Genomic DNA, 16,957 nt, shown 5'->3' on the forward strand with positions numbered 1-16,957 from the left:
CACACACACACACGTGTGTGTGTGTGTGTATACTTATATATATGGAGAGTTATTATAGGAATTGACTCATGCAGTTACAGAGGCCAAAAAGTCCCACAATTTGCCACTTGCAAGCTGGAGAACCAGGAAAACTGGTGGTATAATTTGGTCTGAGTCTAAAGACCTGAGAACAAGGGGAGCCAATGGTGTAACTCCTAGTCTGAGACTGAAGGCCTGAGATCCAGGGGTGGGGGATAAGAAAGGGGCCCCCACTGATGTAAGTCTTGGCGTCCAAAGGCTTAGAACTAGAAGCCCCAATGTCTCAGGAAAAGATGAATGTCACAGCTTAATAAAAGAGAGAGAGAGATCACTCTTCCTCTGCCTTTTTGTTCTATAAGACGAGCCCTCATTGGATTTAAATGATGCCTGCCCTCATTGGTGGGGGCCATCTCCTTTACTCAGTCTACTGATTCAAATACTAGTGTTTTCTGGAGACACTCTCACAGACACACCCAGAAATAATGTTTAACCAGCTGTCTGGGCATCCCATAGCCTGGACAGTTGACACATAAAATTAACCATCACACGTGGGTTATTTAGAAGTGTGCTATTTTGTTTCTGACTATTTGAGAATTTTCCGAAAATCTTCTTGCTATTTATTTCTAATTTAATTCCACTGTTTTCAGAGAACATATTTTGTATGCCTTGAAACCTTTTAAATGTAATGAGACTTCATGATTTATGGCCCAGGATATGTCTATTTTGGTAAATGTTTCATGTGCACGTGAGAAAATGTGAATTTTGCTGTTAAGTGGAGTGGCCTATTGTCTGTTACATCAAGTCTTTTCCCTCTAGTTTCCTCCCTAGAGAAAATGACTGTTAACAGTTTTTTTTTGCATCCTTCCAGAAATTTCCTATGCAAATATAGGTATTAAACTATACTTATATTGAAAAAAAAACTCCAGGATCATATCATGCACATAGTTCTGCCACTATCATAGTTTTTCACATATCGCAATAGCTCAAAGAGAGATCCATATTAGTGAAGATATAACTAGCTTACTTATTCTTTTTAACAGATGTATAGTGCGCCAGTGGTGGATACGCCATCATTTATTTAACCTGACTCCTATTAATGGATATTTACGTTGTTTTCAGTCTTTTGCTATGGCAATGCTCAAAAAATATTCTTTTAATTTAAGTCTTTGTACCTATGTGGGAATTTACCTTTAGGATAAGTTTCTAGAAGTAGAATAACTGGGTTAAAGAGTACATGCATTTTCAATTTTGTTAGATGTTGCCAAATTGCATGAAAGAACCTTGCAAGTTTCTTCTTGAGAGATTAAAAAAAATTCCTCCTTCTACTGACTGAGGGAGAAGATCTAAGAAATTTAAAATATACTACAACTTCTTTTTAGATAATTTGTAACATACTTAAAAGCTTAAAAAGAAAAAAGTCCTCAAGCAACCCCTACTGATTTGTCTTTCCTCTTGAGTAACGTCAGATGTCCAGATTTTGCCCTCTCCATCAGCAAATTGTTGGGGCTTAATGTAACTGTTAATGCATGTCATGCAGATGGTGCTGTGGCAGGGCTGGGGGCCAGGCAGGAGAAGAGCATTAGGATACCATATCCGGGCAACGCAAAGAGTGAGCATGATCTGTCGGTAAGATATAAACCTCTTGAGCCTCTGGAATTTGGAACCAACCACTCAAGCAGATCCTGGATAATTTCAAAAGTGGAGTTTTTATGGGAAATTTTAAGAGAGTGCATAAGCGTGTGCCTATGTGCGTGGGCAAACGAGTATGCTTAAATGCTGTTCCTTTATAACGGACACTGGGGAGAAGAGGCAAGAGACCTCGGTTATAGCTGACAATTATTTATGTCATTAGATTTTACGTGAGCTTGTTAGACACACAGTAAAAACCATCTCAACCACTTAGTGTTGAACCTTAGACCAGGGGATAGATGAAGAACAGGGGGAAACAATAAAGAAAAACTTCAATGACACAATGAGCCTTTATGTTCACTCCTGATGGGGAACAAAAACGACCTTCCCACATGACCCAAATTCTTGGGAAGTAAGTCTTTGGAATCCAGTTCACCATCAAATTATAGATAGATAGTAGCATCTATTGGAAGATTTCCTGCTTATATTTCATTTCTGAAACCAGTGTGTCGAGGCCACATTGTGAAAAGCAGGATGGGCAAAGATAATTCAGGATTATGACAAAGAAAAGTTTGTTACACTTCATACTCTTCCAAGGAAGCAATTTGGAAATTGGAATGTGGGTATTAGGCATTTATTCTATACTCTGGGATGAGGTCACAATGACCAAAATCAATGCTCAAACCCTAAACGTCCTTCAAAGTTGACTTAAAAATGCTTGGCCACATTGTCTCCATTTGTCACCAAACCAATATTATCTAACTCACCCCAACTGATGGAAAATACAAGGGCTAAAAGCAACAGCTGCACCAAGAACTTCAGGAACAAAGAGGTGAGTCTTCACTATTGTTCTTCCTCTAGCCATCAACCAATAAATATTTATTGAATGAACATTCGCAAACCATCATGCTCGTTCAGCTTCTACAAAGCCCTGGAAACAGGAGGTTTCAGAAAAGAAGAATAAAATGCAATGATATCTACTATCATTGGATGTTCTAATTTATGGCTGTCATGTTATTTAGTGGTGATGAGCCTAAATCATCTCATAAAAGAGAAGACATGTGCATAGCAGATTTACGGAACGAATGAATGAATCCGTAGGCTGGCGAGTTAGTCGCACAGTGATGTGTATCACCAAGGGGCCTGGATGTGGAGTCGTGTGTACCCTGTCTGAACGGCGCAGACATTACTCAGCTCCAGACAAGCATTGTGACTTAATAATGTGGACCTAGGGTGACCAGATCGTCTTTCAAGAGAAGGCAGACATTAGAATTTTTAGGTAAAAATCTGTAACTTTTAAACATGGGTGCAATTAAATACACACACACACACACACACACACACACAAAGAAAAGCCAACAAAAGATGAAGTTAGCTCTTGGGTGACCGGTTCATTACAACTGGGACCTATGTCCAGTCCATCCTTCATATAAGAGCTCAGACCACAGCCAGGAATGACCACATGACAGTGACTGTACTTACCGCCAAGCGACTCAGAACTCTGGCTGGGGACGTTGTGAGGTTCCTCCTGCAGGACGTAGGTGGACGTGGAGAGGGGAGAGGAGCAGATGCTGCCGGCCGGGACGTACGGAGGGCTGTAGGACGAGCTGTAATACTGGGAGTACTGGCTCTGTGGGAAGCCGGGGTAGGAAGGATAGTCCTGGAGAGGGAAACCCACGAGGAAGGCTGTCAGGCTGATGTGGGTAAGGGGCCCCCCGGGCTGGGTCTCTTGTGTCTCCCCACTATTACAATAAAAGCTCTATGAGGGCTTTTATAAAAATAAAAGCTCTAGGGGCTCTTTATAGAATAAAAGCTCTAGGGGCTTTCCCTAGCAGCAGACCTCCAAGACAAGGATTCAAGTGCAAGTAGTGGATTTGGGGCGTGAAGGAGAGACCAGTTGGGGAGTGGGGAAGCGAGACAGCAAAGGGGAGAAGGGAAGGCAGCCAGCACAGGGGCTTCTCCAGTGGGAACTGGAGCTGAATTCTACCAGGGAGATGCTAGGGTGGTAGAAAACACATCTCAGAAAGATCTCTCCCAAGGGGCAAGGGAGCTGGGGTATTTATATACCAAGTCCAGCCAGTCTTTGCTTGAGAGCTGCTCCCAGGGAACACTTAATTCCCTGGCACTTCCTGCCTGCTGTATACATTGGTTCCAGAAAACACCCTTGGGCCCAGGGGTGCAGAGCCTGACAGCTAGAGGTCAACAGGTGCACCCTGAGGGACATGAACGTGGCCCTGACAGCATCCGTCTTGGTCACAGCTGTGCTGGGCACGTATGGGCACTCAATAAATACTGGAAAAATTAGTGAACAAATGAATGAGTAATAAAGACCACATACACATACCCCGGAGACTAGGTGGCATTTTAGGCTCACGGTGGGGGAGGGGGTGTTGTGCAAACACAGTAGCGCCTACACAGCATTAGGGATCCAGAATCTCCTATGAGGGAGTCCTGGAGATGAAATCGAAGAATGCCAATCTTCTTTATCAAGCTTTGCTTAAACCGACCACATCGTCCAACTCTCCGACAACAGTCATTGTTTCAAATGTTCAGCCCCACCACAGAGCAGTGCTTCTCCACCCTGCAAGCAGCTCACGGAAGGTTCTTACAGGAAAGGTGCACCAATAGTGCACAGAGTTCCCGTCCACCTTTAGTGGGTCAATTCTTAATTCACTCTCTAAGTGAAACCAAGAGACCCAGACTATTAGCCAGCATCCATCCATCTTCACAGTGCTGACTAAATTCAATCTAACAAGGATTTATAAAGCTCCCACTCTGTGTCGGGCACTCGACACTGGGACGCAGAGGCGAAGAAGATATAATTTCACCCTGGAGAAGCTTGGGGTCTGGTGAAAGACCACAGGTTATTGCATCCATCCATCCCAGATTCAACAGTCAATGGGTGTCTTAGACTCAGATCAAGATGGAACATATAACGCAGTCCGTGTCATCTTGGAAATCTGCCAGCAATTCCAATTTCTCTGCCTTTACACTGTATCTTTCCAATGGCTGTTGGTACAGTCTGGCCCCTGTGTTCTCCAAATCCAGGGAATCAGAGACACGGTTTCTGGTAGGGCTCATGGGTACAAGGGGGCTCTCTGTGTACCTGGATTTAAGGGGACTATTTAAGGGTGGGGAGCTCTGCCTACCTGGTGCACAGTTCCAAAGCCAGCTGCGTTGGTCAGTCCATTTGCTCCTTGATAGATCCCTGCTGTGCCTGCAGGAAGGAGGGACAGATGAGGTTTTTTACAGTCAGAGAGGGACATGGAGGAGAAAGACACAGCAGAAAGGTGGGGTCTTTGAGGTCCTCCGACAGGTTGGGATGCAACCTGTGACTCTGGCAACCTCTCTGAACCTCAGTTCTCTCAACGAATTAATGAACAACGTGAATAATATTTTAATTAATAATAAATTAATAATATTAATGAATAAAATATAAATAACACCTTCAAAGGATTCTGGTGAGAAATAAACGAGAGGGCACCCAACACAGTTTCTGGTACTCGATAATTATGTTTTAAAACTTATTTATTTAAAAAAATTGTAAATGTACATAACATGAAATTTACCCTTTTAACCATTTTTTAAAAAAATTGAACTATAGTTAATTTACAATGTTGTGTTAGTTTTAGGTGTACAGCAAAATGATTCAGTTATACATATATGTATCTATTCTTTTTCAGATTCTTTTCCATTATAGCTTATGACAAGATGTTGAATATAGTTCCCTGTGCTGTACAGTAGGACCTTGCTGTTTGTCTATTTTTTATCATTTTAACCACTTTTAAGTGTATTAAGTGGCATTAAGTACATTCACGACGTTGTGCAACCGTCACCACCATCCATCTCGAGAACCTTTTCCATCTGGCAAAACTACAACCATGTGCCCATTAAACAGTAAGTCCCATTTTACCCCCTCCCCTCAGCCCCTAGCAACCACCATTCTACTTGCTGTCTCTATGAATCTGGCTACCCTAGGGAACTCATATAAGTGAAGTCATACAGTATCTATCCTTTTGTGACTGGCTTATTTTACTTTGTATAATGTCTTCAAGGTTCATCCATGTTACAGCATGTGTCAGAATTTCCTTCCTTTTTAAGGCTGAATAGTATTTCATAGTGTATATACATCTCATTTTTATCCATTCACCTGCTGATGGCCACTGGTTTGCTCTTACCTTTTTGCCGTTGTGAATAATGTTACTATGAACACAAGTATACAAATGTCTCTTTGAGACCCTGCCTTCAATTCTTTGGGGTATATACGCAGAAGTAGAATTGCTGGGTCATTTGGCAATTCTATTTTTAACTTTTTGAGGACCCGCCATACTGTTTTTCCACAGTGGTTGCATCATTTTACATTCCCACCAGCAGTGAGCAAGGGTTCTAATTTCTCCACATCCTTGCCAACACTTATTTTCTGTTTTTTTTTAATTGTAGCCATTCTAAAGAATGTAAGGTGGTAATAATTATGTTTTGAATTAAATGAATGAGTGTAATGACTTCTCCTCGTTGAGCTTCAGTTGTCCCACCTGTAAAATGGGGATAAAAGTGACACTACTACTACTATTACTACTACTACTAGAAGATGCTACTTAGTGGATGAATGAGTAAATGAACGAATGAGTGTGGTGTCATTTCAGGTAGGGTGGTCAGGGAAGACCTCTGAGATGACATTTGAGCTGAGCCAGGAATGATAAGAGGAAGCCAGTGATGGAAACATCCTGGGGGAAGAGCATTCACAGACACTGAGGTCAAAGACCCTGAGGTAGGGATTAGCTTGACAGGTTAAAGAAAGAGCAAAAGGGTCAATGGAGCAGGAGCCCGGAGAAAGAAGAGGGCGGTGACAGCAATAACAGCAGTGAGCTCGTGTGTCAGGGCTTCTAGCGGGGAAAGTGAGTGGAGAAAAAGGTTAAGTAGCGTGCTCAAGGCAACAGAGATAGTGAGTGACAGCCGCTGGGGCTGGAACCTGGGCAGTCTGGCTCAAGTCTGCGTTTCCAACGTGACTCTAGACTGTCATTGCTGCTTCTTTTTAGAACTGTTTTCTGGGATATAATACTATACCATTATATACTATACCATTTATATACTATACAATTCCTCCATTGTAAAAATGTCACTTTTCAAAGTAAATCGCTATAAATGTGCAGCCATCACCACGATGCAGTTTTAGAACATTTCCATCACCCCCAAAGTGCCCTCTGCCTGTCTGCAGTCAACCCCCACTCCCAGCCCCAGCCTCAGGCAGCAGTTCACCTGTTGCTTATTCTAGAGTTTGCCTTTTCTAGATATTTCTTAGAAACAGGATCATTACAACATATATTTGTGTCTGGCCTCTTTCCCTTAGCATCATGCTTTAGAAGTTCATCCATGTTGTAATTTGCATTAGTAATTTATTCCTTTTTATTGCTGAATAGTATTCCATGCTATGGATGGACCACATCCCATTTTTGGCTATTATGGATAATGCTGCTATAATTATTTGCATACAAGTCATGTGTGGATATATGTTTCCATTTCTCTTGGGAGGATCCCTAGGAGTAAGATTGTGGAGTCATGTGGTAAGAGTATATTTCACTTTTTAAGAAATGGCCAAACTAAAAAAAAAAACCCAAAACACAAAAAAACCCCAAACAAACAAAAAAGGGAATTCTCTGGCAGTCCAGTGGTTAGGACTCCGCATTTTCACTGCTGAGGGCCCAGGTTCAATCCCCAGTCAGGGAAATAAGATCTTACAAGCTGCGTGGCACAGCCAAAAAAAAAAAAAAAAAAATGGCCAAACTGTCTTCCAACGTGTCAGTGCCATTCTCCATTCCTACCAGCAATGTGTGTTTTATATTCCCACCAGCAATGGAAGAGAGTTCCAGTTTTCCAGCACTTGGTATGTTCGGTCTTTGTGACTATAGCCATTCTAGTAGGTGTGCAGTGGTATCTCATTTTGGCTTTAAGTAGCGTTTCTCTAATGACTAACCATGTTGGGCATCTTTTCATGTGTTTATCAGTCATGCATCTTCTTTGATGAAGGTCCATTCAAATCTTTTTCCCACTAAAAAAAAAGTTGGGCTTGTCCTCTTAACAGTGAATTGTAAGAGTTCCTTATATGTTCTGGAAACAAGTTCTTTATCAGACATATGATTTACAAATATTATCTCCCAGTCTGTAGCTTGTCTTTTCATTTTCTTAATGGTGTCTGTTGAAAAGCAAAGCAAAAGTTTTAGTTACCAATTTTTTATCATGAATCTTGCTTTTGCTGCCTAACCCAAGGTCATAAAGATTCTTTATGTTTTCTTCTAGAAATTTTATAGTTTTGGGTCTTACATTTAGGTCTATGATATAATGTAAGTTAATTTTTGTGTACAGTGTGAGGTAAGGGTCTAAATCAATCTTTTTGCATATGGCTATCCAGTTGTTCCATCACAACCGTAAAAATTTATCCTTTCTCTCACTGAATTACTTGAAACCTTTATCAAAAATTAATTGACAATATACAGAATTGATAAACAACAAGGCCCTACTGTACAGCACAGGGAACTATATTCAACATCCTGTGATAAACCATAATGGAAAAGAATATGAAAAATAATATGTATATACATAACTGAGTCACTTTGCTATACAGCAGAAATTAACACAACATTGTAAATCAACTATACTTCAATAAAATTTTTAAAAGTTAATTGACAATAGATGTGAGAGTTTATTTCTGGACTCTATTCTTTTCCACTGAGATATCTATCCTATACGAATTCCATCCTGTCTTTTTAAAAAATTTTTATTTTATATTGGAGCACAGTTGATTAACAATGTTGTGTTACTTTCAGGTGTACAGCAAAGTGATTCAGTTATACATATACACGTATCTATTTTCTTCAAATTCTTTTCCCACTTAAGGGGGAACAGAATAATAACTTAGGTTATTACAGAATATTGAGCAGAGTTCCCTGTGCTATACAGTAGGTCCTTAATCCTGTCTTGATTACTGTAGCTTTATAGCAAGTTTTGAAACGAGCTAGTGTAAGTTCTCTAACTTTGTTTTTCTTTTCCAAGATTGCTTTGGCTTCTCAGTATAATCTTGGCATTTACATATTAATTTTTGAATAAGCTTGTCAATTTCTCTTGGCCAGAAGAAAGTGGCACAACATTTTTCAAGAGTATCAACTCAGAGTTCTATATCCTTCAGAAATGAAGGGAAATCAATATATTCTAGAATGAAGGAGATCTAAGAGAACTCGTCGCTATAGATCTACCCTGAAATAATGGATACAGGAAGTTCTTGAAAGAGACAGGAAATTTTAAAAATTAAAAAAAAAAGGAATCTTGAAACATCAAGAAGGAAGAAAGAAAAAGAGGAAAAATACTGTATGGGTAAATAAAGTCTCTTCTCCAAGAGGTTATACCAGTAACTCAATATACTAGGTTCATAACGGTTTGCTATTAAATTTTAGGAATTACTTTTTCCAATGTGTTTTATAATTATATAAAACATTGAAATGGTTTCTAAAGTCAAATTGACAAAATAAACTAACCATATCCTTATCCAGAGGTGAGGGGGATTATGTCCTGGGCACTGGGAAGGCAGTGGAGAGGTAAGCTGCCAGTAAGCGCTTTCACTGGGAGCCTGGGGGGCACAGGGAAGGGTTCCGAAATGCCAGCTGGTGAGGGGTGGAGCCAGGGAAGGCTTCCTGGAGGAAATGACGTCTAAACTAATCTCTGGAGGATGAGTAGGAGTGAGCCAGGTGAAGAGAGCAAGAACCAGGAACACCGCCACACCTGGGCAGCCCCTCCTGATCTCCATTACGTGTGTAACAGAGAAGAGCAAAATCTGACTCCATGTTGGATCTGTTTCTTTTACTGTAACCTCTGCTTTTTGTTGCTTTTGTTATTATAATCTGCCTCAGGGAACCCTGCCCCTCTGCCTGAATACTAAACTAAAGGGTCTTTGTTCAGCTCATAGGGAGACAATCTGACCCTGCCTACCTGTGAATGGCTGCAGAAAAGAAGAAATTAACACATCCCCTCGCCAATACCGGCCAAGCCAGGAGATATTTTGCAAGACTAATGGCCTTTTTACTTTACTTTCTCACCTCCTCCCCGCTCTCTCTGTTCTATGAAAGAAACTGGCATCCAGACCCCAATAAGATGGTTTTTGGGGACACTAGTCTGCCATCTTCTCCGTCTGCCGGCTTTCCGAATAAAGTCGCTATTCCTTGCCTCAACACCTTGTCTCCCGATTTATTGGTCTGTCGTGTGGCAAGCAGAGTGAGCTTGGACTTGGTAACACATGGAGGCCTATCTAAGACATAGAAATCAGAGAATCTGTCCACACTGGTATGGCATGATGTGCTGGAATCCCATTCGTTCCTCAATGGCCTGTCCAGACACCACATCTGGCAGAAAGTCTAGGCCACCCTATTCCATTCAAGGTCATTTTTGGGGTCCTGGTTACCATGGCAACTCTACCTGCTAAATCACAGGAACATGCCTGCCTTAGGAAGTCACTTCTGGATGTAGTGTTTTCTCTCCTGATTTCTCTTTTCTTTTATGGCAACCTTCTGAATAACGATATAAGGCAGGTTTGGAAATAAACAGGCCACAGTCTTGTCCCTTGGTATTCTTTCTCCAAAATGGCCTCTTGTTTGTTTTCACTTTATGACCCAGGGGCATGAGAAGAATGGACAGCTGGACAAACTGCAGTGTGCTGAGGGCAGTCCCAGAACCCCTGCAGTGAGAGAGCCCTCCCATGCCAGAGAGGACACTGAGGAAGGGAGCACGTGGTCCCAGAAATCTCGTGCCACGCATGTGGTTTGCAAATGGACCCACCTGGAGCTGCAATGTTAAACGCTGACCTCTTGCCTTCATCAGCCTGGTGGAAGGCCTGGTGAGGGCTGGGGAAGGCAAGGATGAGATGAGGAAAACATCCTCTCTTAAGGTGATGACGGTGGCAGCTCCTGCTAGGGGCCCCTCCAAAATCCATTCATTCCTTCTCTCTCATATTAATAGAATCTCTGCTTTCAACCTGCACACATGGCCAATTAGAATAAGCACTACATTTCCCAGCTTCCCTTGTGGCTGGTGTGGCTATGTGATGAGTTCTAGAGAAGGGAAGAGGGATAAGTAACGTGTGTGCAACTTCCTGGTTGTGCCCTTAAAGGGCAGAGGCAGGTTCTTCCTTTCCTGGGAATGGAGCTATCTTGGACCACAGAGCTGAGCAACTAGACATAGGAGCTTGGACCCCTGCCACATTTGCAGACCAGAACCATCACATCAGTTTGGACTTTTAGGTGAGAAAGAAATGCCCTTCTTTCTTATTGAAGACATTGTAATTTTGTGTGTCATATCAGCTTTTTCTTTGGTTGACTGGTTTTCTTGGGTTTTAAGTAAAAGTAGACTTTCACTGCCTGGCTCAGTAAAACAATTTTTTTTTTAGAAATATTTGTTTTTTTCATTTTTTTTTCTTTAAAATATTTATTTATTTATTGGGCTGTGTTGGGTCTTAGTTGCGGCATGCAGGATCTTTGTTGTGGCATGCGGGATCTTTGTTACGGCGCAGTCTTCTCTTTAGTTGTGGTGCAGGGGCTCCAGAGCGTGCGGGCTCACCAGCTGTGGTGTGTAGGCTCTAGAGCTCATGGGCTTAGTTGCCCCGCAGCAAGCGGGATCTTAGTTCCCCAACCAGGGATAGAACCTGCGTCCCCTGCATTGGAAAGCAGATTCTTAACCACTGGACCACTAGGGAAGTCCCTCAGTAAAACGATTTTTAAGTGGATGGTCATTCATTCATTCAACAATCATTTCCAAGTGATGTAACAAATATTACTGTGTCAGGCACTTTTCTAGTACAATAAGCAAGGGTTGACACGTTCGGAGAGGACAGACAGAACACCGCTGAGTGAAGAGATACACAAGGAGTTGAGATAATTCCAGACAGATCAAAACACAGTGATGCATGAGCGCAGCCTTACTGAAATGTGGACTGAAGACTGGGGCCTGCCCACAAACTGGTAATTACCAGTTGGTGATGAGATAAATACAAAAATTGAGAGCCAGTGTGTAGAACTGTCTGCTGAATCTGATAATAAAAAATCAGGGCTTATAATTTGCATCTTTAAGTTCTATTGTTTCTCAATCTTTTTTTCATTATTGCCACTCCTCTCCCCCCCATCCTTTTTAGATTCCTCCAATCTCCCCTCCCTCTATAAAATTTTAATATTACAGATATACTACATATCTGTTTATATCTTATACTTTACTATGTTTATCTTAATATATATTTAATACTTAATATATATTTATATTTAAATACTTATATATAGGTGTGCTTAACACAAAAAGAGGAAGATGTTTTTGCCGCTCTGAGAACCAATTTTTGTCACCTTTGGGTCCTAACTTCCCCATCGAGAATGGATGTTCTAGTGATTCATTTTTATTGTGTTTTACACTAAATTAAGGAAAAAACCCTGGTCCTTCACCCCAGAGAGTATGTGAAGTACTGGGTGATACAGCACCTGGAGGTGGCCCTCTGTATCAAGTAAAGACATTCCCAGAATTGGATGCTGTTATATATAGTGACCTGTTTAATGCTGCTGTTCACCCTCCACGGTAGAAATTGTTATTCAGTTTACAGAAACTCAGCGTTGGAAGAGTTCCATGGCTTGCCCAACCACATCTGAGCTGAAAACTGCTGCTCCTTCACATCTACTAGGTTGACCATAAAAAACCCCCCAAAACACAAAGCAGAAAATAACAAGAGTTGGCGAGGTTGTGAAGAAATTTGAAGCCTCGTACATTATTGGTGGGAATATAAAATGGTGAAGCCACTGTGGAAAAGTCTGGAGATGCCTCACACAGTTAAACATAGAATTACTATATGATCCAGCAATTCCACTCCTGGGTATGTGCCCCAAAGAACTGAAAACAGGTGTTCAAACAAAAACTTGTTCTACTTGTTCTATTCTCAATTGCCAAAAGGTGGAAACAACCCAATGTCCATCAACTGATGAAAGAATAAACAAAATGTGGCATATCTATTCAATGGAATATTATTCGGCTATAAAAAGGAATGAAGTACATGCTAAAACATGGATGAATCCCAAAAACATTATGCTAAGTGGAAGAAGCCATACACCAAAGGCCACATATTCTACGATCCGATTTATATGAAATGTCCAGAAGAGGCAAATCCATCGATACAGAAAGTAGATTAGTGGTTGCCAGCGGCTTGTGGGGAAGGGGGAATTGGGATTGAGAGCTTCATGGGTATGGGGTTTCCTTTTGGGGTGAGGAAATGTCTTGGAATTAGATAGAGGTGGTGGTTACCCAACACTGTGAACGCACTAACCACCACTGAACTGTATGCTTTAAGATGGCCAATAGTTTAATTCTAAGTTCTGTGAATTTTATCTCAGTTAAAAACAAAACAAAACTGCTGCTTCTGCTACCTCCCAATATTGTCTCTACGCCCATCTCCCAGGCAGCAGTAAAGGAAGGAAGGGTACAGAGGGGCCCAGAAACATGATGACACCTGCCTCGGCCACAGCCCTGGACACTCCCCACCTCGAGCCCTGAGAGAAGAGGTGATATCTGAGTCTCATTCCTTCCACCCACCCCGATTTCAGGGAGAAATTCTTGTCCCTACCCTCCTTGGGACCAACCTCGTGTTCCCTTTTCATGTTTTCTTTCCCTTTGTTGGCAGTATTATGGCTCCATCGTAACCAGGCTGCCAAGATTCTCCGCAGAAGGCTCTTCTGAACGAAGGTCAGACAAGCTGGTCCCACCCCCCAGGCAACTCGCACCACTTTCTGAGATCATCAGACAGCTCTCGCACGCAGGGGCCGCTTACAATATGGGTGAGATCTGGGATCTTTCAAATGTTGTCAGTCCAAAAAGATCCGTCCTTCCTTTATTACAGCCGTCAAGAGGAGAACCGGGTTCCCTCAATTACACTCTGTGTAAATTGGGAAGCGAACATGTTTATGGTGTGATTCTTGCACACGATACTGAGCCTTCTCGTTTGCCCAAATTAACTGCATAAAAGAGCTGGTGCCTGCCTGTGATACGGGAGACCTACCCGCAAACCTGGCACCAGATGCGCAATCGAGAGGGCACTTCGGAGTGGCCTGTGACATTCCAGAGCACATTCTACATGGTGGATTAGGCAATCAGAAATCATATCTACAGGGATATGTTTAATGGAGAGATACAAAAGAAAATGCGGAGAGGTGTGAACTTTCTGGGTGTTTCTCCTCAACTTTCGCACTGAGAAATCGCTCCTGCGGTGTGTCTGACGTGGATGCTTTAATTCCACTCTTCCTTCCTCCACCGGGCAGCTCTCACCACGCAATCACAAGGGAGAGGTGGAAAGCAAATCCGGGTTCACAGGGGGAAGGCAAGCGTGTCAGGGCCACGCTCTGATACACTTTGGGACTTCTCCTCCCAGATGGTCACACCAGGGTCATGGGCCCTGACACTGGATGCACAGCATGGGCAGAAGAAGAAGAAAGATGTAGCAGAAATGAGTTATCTCGGCTCTTCTGATCCAACGTGTAGGTTCCTGAGTCTGGGAGGATTTGACATGCAGGCTAATGCTTCTTGAACTCTCTGTAAAGGACTGGTTTTTAAATGCCTAACCTTTTGGGGAAGAAGATGTGACAATTCATGGTGTGATCTGACAGCTCCAAAACTGCTCTACACCCTGTGCTAGGAGACGAGTCTACGATCACGTGCTTGAATGCTGGGGCAATAGTGAATCACTGTGAAAGTTTCTCACTCCAGTCCTGTATTTATGTTATTACAGGCCAGCAAGTCTGTGGACTGACCCCACTTGGCAGGCCAACTAAGAATGAGGTTGAGGTAGGTAAGAAATAGAAGGAAAGAAGGCTTTTCTCCAGGTGTGGGGCAGAGGGGGGGAGGGGGATGCAATTCTCCTGGTTAGAGAAACAGGGCAGAGCGAGAGGGAAGGGTAAAGAGTGAGTGGAGCAGGAGAATGAGGATGAGTGGGAGTCGTGGGACAGAGGGATTCTATTCTCTGCACCCGCCTACAGCTGCTGAGAAAGCAGCGAGACCCCCAAATCAGAAGTGGCTGTGTGTGCTGAGTCTAAGGTCGGCAGCACTCAAAACCTTACAGGCCCAGCAGGGGAAGGAGGCCAGAGGAGCTGGTGCAGACACAATGAAAAATGGTGACTGACCTACAGTTTTGGTGTCGGGGAACAAGAGGGGGTGGTGTGGACTGTGGCCAACTGGAACGCACAGTTTCCATCTAAGAGGGTAGCAGTTTGTGGCAGACGCCATTTGGTTCCCCAGGAAGCACTCCCAATTCCTTTCTGCCTGGCAGCTTCAGGACAGCCATGAAATCTAGCTCTGGCCAAGGGGGCTTCTGGGAGAGACTTTTCTTTTGTTCCTCTGCTGGATCCTCCCCTGGATTATGTGAGGATGTAATGTCTGGAGTTACAGCAGCCATCTTGGAACAGGAGGCCACAAACATAAAAGCAAAAAGCCCACATGCTAAAAACAGAAGGAGTAAAAGGATGAAAAGAACTTGGTCCTTGAAGATAAAACTGAGCTGACAAACAACCTTGGGGGTCTAGACTTGTTAAATACACAGTAAGTACCATTATGGTTTAAGCTGGTGGGAGTTGGGCTTTTTGTTCCTTGCAGCCCAAAGCATTCCTAACTGATACAATACTACTTAGCTCCAGCTGACCCTTGTCACCTAGAAATGTGAGTCGAATGTAGCCAGGGCTTCTTATTTTTCCAAACAAGTCAGAAATCTGGATTTGTATATAAAATGTCCCAATTTTTAAATGTAGGCAACAAAGTAGTTGGACAAAATAAAAAGAAAACAAAATAAAACAAACAAAAACATGATTGCAGGGTGGGTGAGGCCTATGGGTTTTCAGTTTGTGATCTCTGGTCTAGGAAGACAGAGCAATAAAAGATTCCTGTGCCCACGATGTGGCAAAGACACAGGGATGAAGAACCACAGACCCAAAAGGGCCACATGGACCAAGACAGTGGACGACCCAGCAGCAGCCTGGGCCCCAGTGATGGAAGACGGGATGGGACCCTGCTCCCACAACACACTGGCACTAGGTAAGATTCTGGAACCATGGTCAAAATTCTGGAGAGTTTGGGGAAAGCCCTGAAACACTAAGATAAAACGTTCTTACCAGCCCAGGGGAATGGTGGCTCAAAATACAAATCCTGTTGACATGCTGAAAATAAAGTCAGTTCTATTTTTTAAGCCCCTTAAGCTCGCAGACTGAGATTCATACCCGCTATACAAGGGACCGAGGAATTCTTTATGTCCCTGGAACCATGCCTCCACCAACGTCAGAGAACCTGTGTGGGCAGCATCCTCTTTTGCCATCCTGCAAAAGGTCAGGTGCTCATGAGCTCATTCAAGTTCACGCACCTTTTCCTCCTGAGGGCACCCAAGATCTCTCTTTTTAAAAATTTGTTTCCGGCCACTCTCTGTCACTCCACAGGTGTGTGTTTGTGCATATCCTTTTTTTCTGTGTTCTTGCAAAAAGTGCACTAGTGTTTTGTGGGCAGGTATAATTTCTGTAAATTCTGTGTGCTGCATTTCTCAGCTTTTTTCACCCAGCGTTAGGTTCTTACCTTTGTGACTGTGGGTACATCTCGCCTGTCGTGCTGGCAGCTGCCCAGCCCTCCCTCGTGCGCTTTCTCCATATCTCTCCTGCTCCCTCCTCCATCCGAGAGAGGACCTGGGATACCTTCATCTCCGCCCACCACAAACAAGGCTGCTGTGAACATCCTTGGACCTCTTCCCTCGTGGCCTGTGTGTGCGTTTACTCAGGATGTATCCCCATGAGTGGGACTGCTGGGTTCCAAGGTCAAACAGAACGAGTTTCCCTAAGGGCTGAGTGAGTGCTCTCGGCGCGGCTGCCGGGTGCATCTTCCCACCGGCAGTGGCGTCGGATCCTCTACCCCCGCATCCCCACCAGCAGTTGGCATCATCACACTTGCTAATCTTTGCTGTCCTACTAGGACCAACATGTTATCTCATTTACTGTCTTTAATTCCCATTTCTCTGATTACTGGTGACTCCGCACATCCCTTCTTGCGCTTGTTGCCTTCTGCATTTCCTTTTTAAGGAGATGGTGACAGTCACCAATGAAAACCTCTCCTCCCTCTCCTGGGCCAAGCTCAGCTTCAACTTAATCTAAGCCCTTAGAAACTTCAGTTACTGACGTTAGCAGCTGGACTAATAATAATAATGGCCTCCATTTATTGAGCACTTATGACCTTCCCCAGGGCTGGTCATTTTACATGCATTATCTTTAAAAATTTCCAT

At 43.1% G+C, this 16,957-nt stretch overlaps 1 protein-coding gene across 4 annotated transcripts in view; it reads right to left on the reverse strand.

Moving 5' to 3' along the window:
• Window positions 1-16,957, reverse strand: part of EYA2 (EYA transcriptional coactivator and phosphatase 2) — a 211,790-nt gene that overhangs the window by 86,381 nt on the left and 108,452 nt on the right. For all 4 annotated transcript variants that reach the window (XM_029221778.1, XM_029221777.1, XM_029221776.1 and 1 more), the window contains 2 exons: window positions 4,797-4,864; window positions 3,130-3,307 (listed from right to left, as the gene is read on the reverse strand). In XM_029221778.1, coding sequence (XP_029077611.1) covers window positions 3,130-3,307; window positions 4,797-4,864 — 246 coding nt within the window. The remainder of the gene's footprint in view (window positions 1-3,129; window positions 3,308-4,796; window positions 4,865-16,957) is intronic.

This window comes from Monodon monoceros, unplaced genomic scaffold (genome assembly GCF_005190385.1).
Source record: "Monodon monoceros isolate NGI ecotype Baffin Bay Population unplaced genomic scaffold, NGI_Narwhal_1 Super_Scaffold_13, whole genome shotgun sequence".
NCBI lineage: Eukaryota > Metazoa > Chordata > Mammalia > Artiodactyla > Monodontidae > Monodon > Monodon monoceros.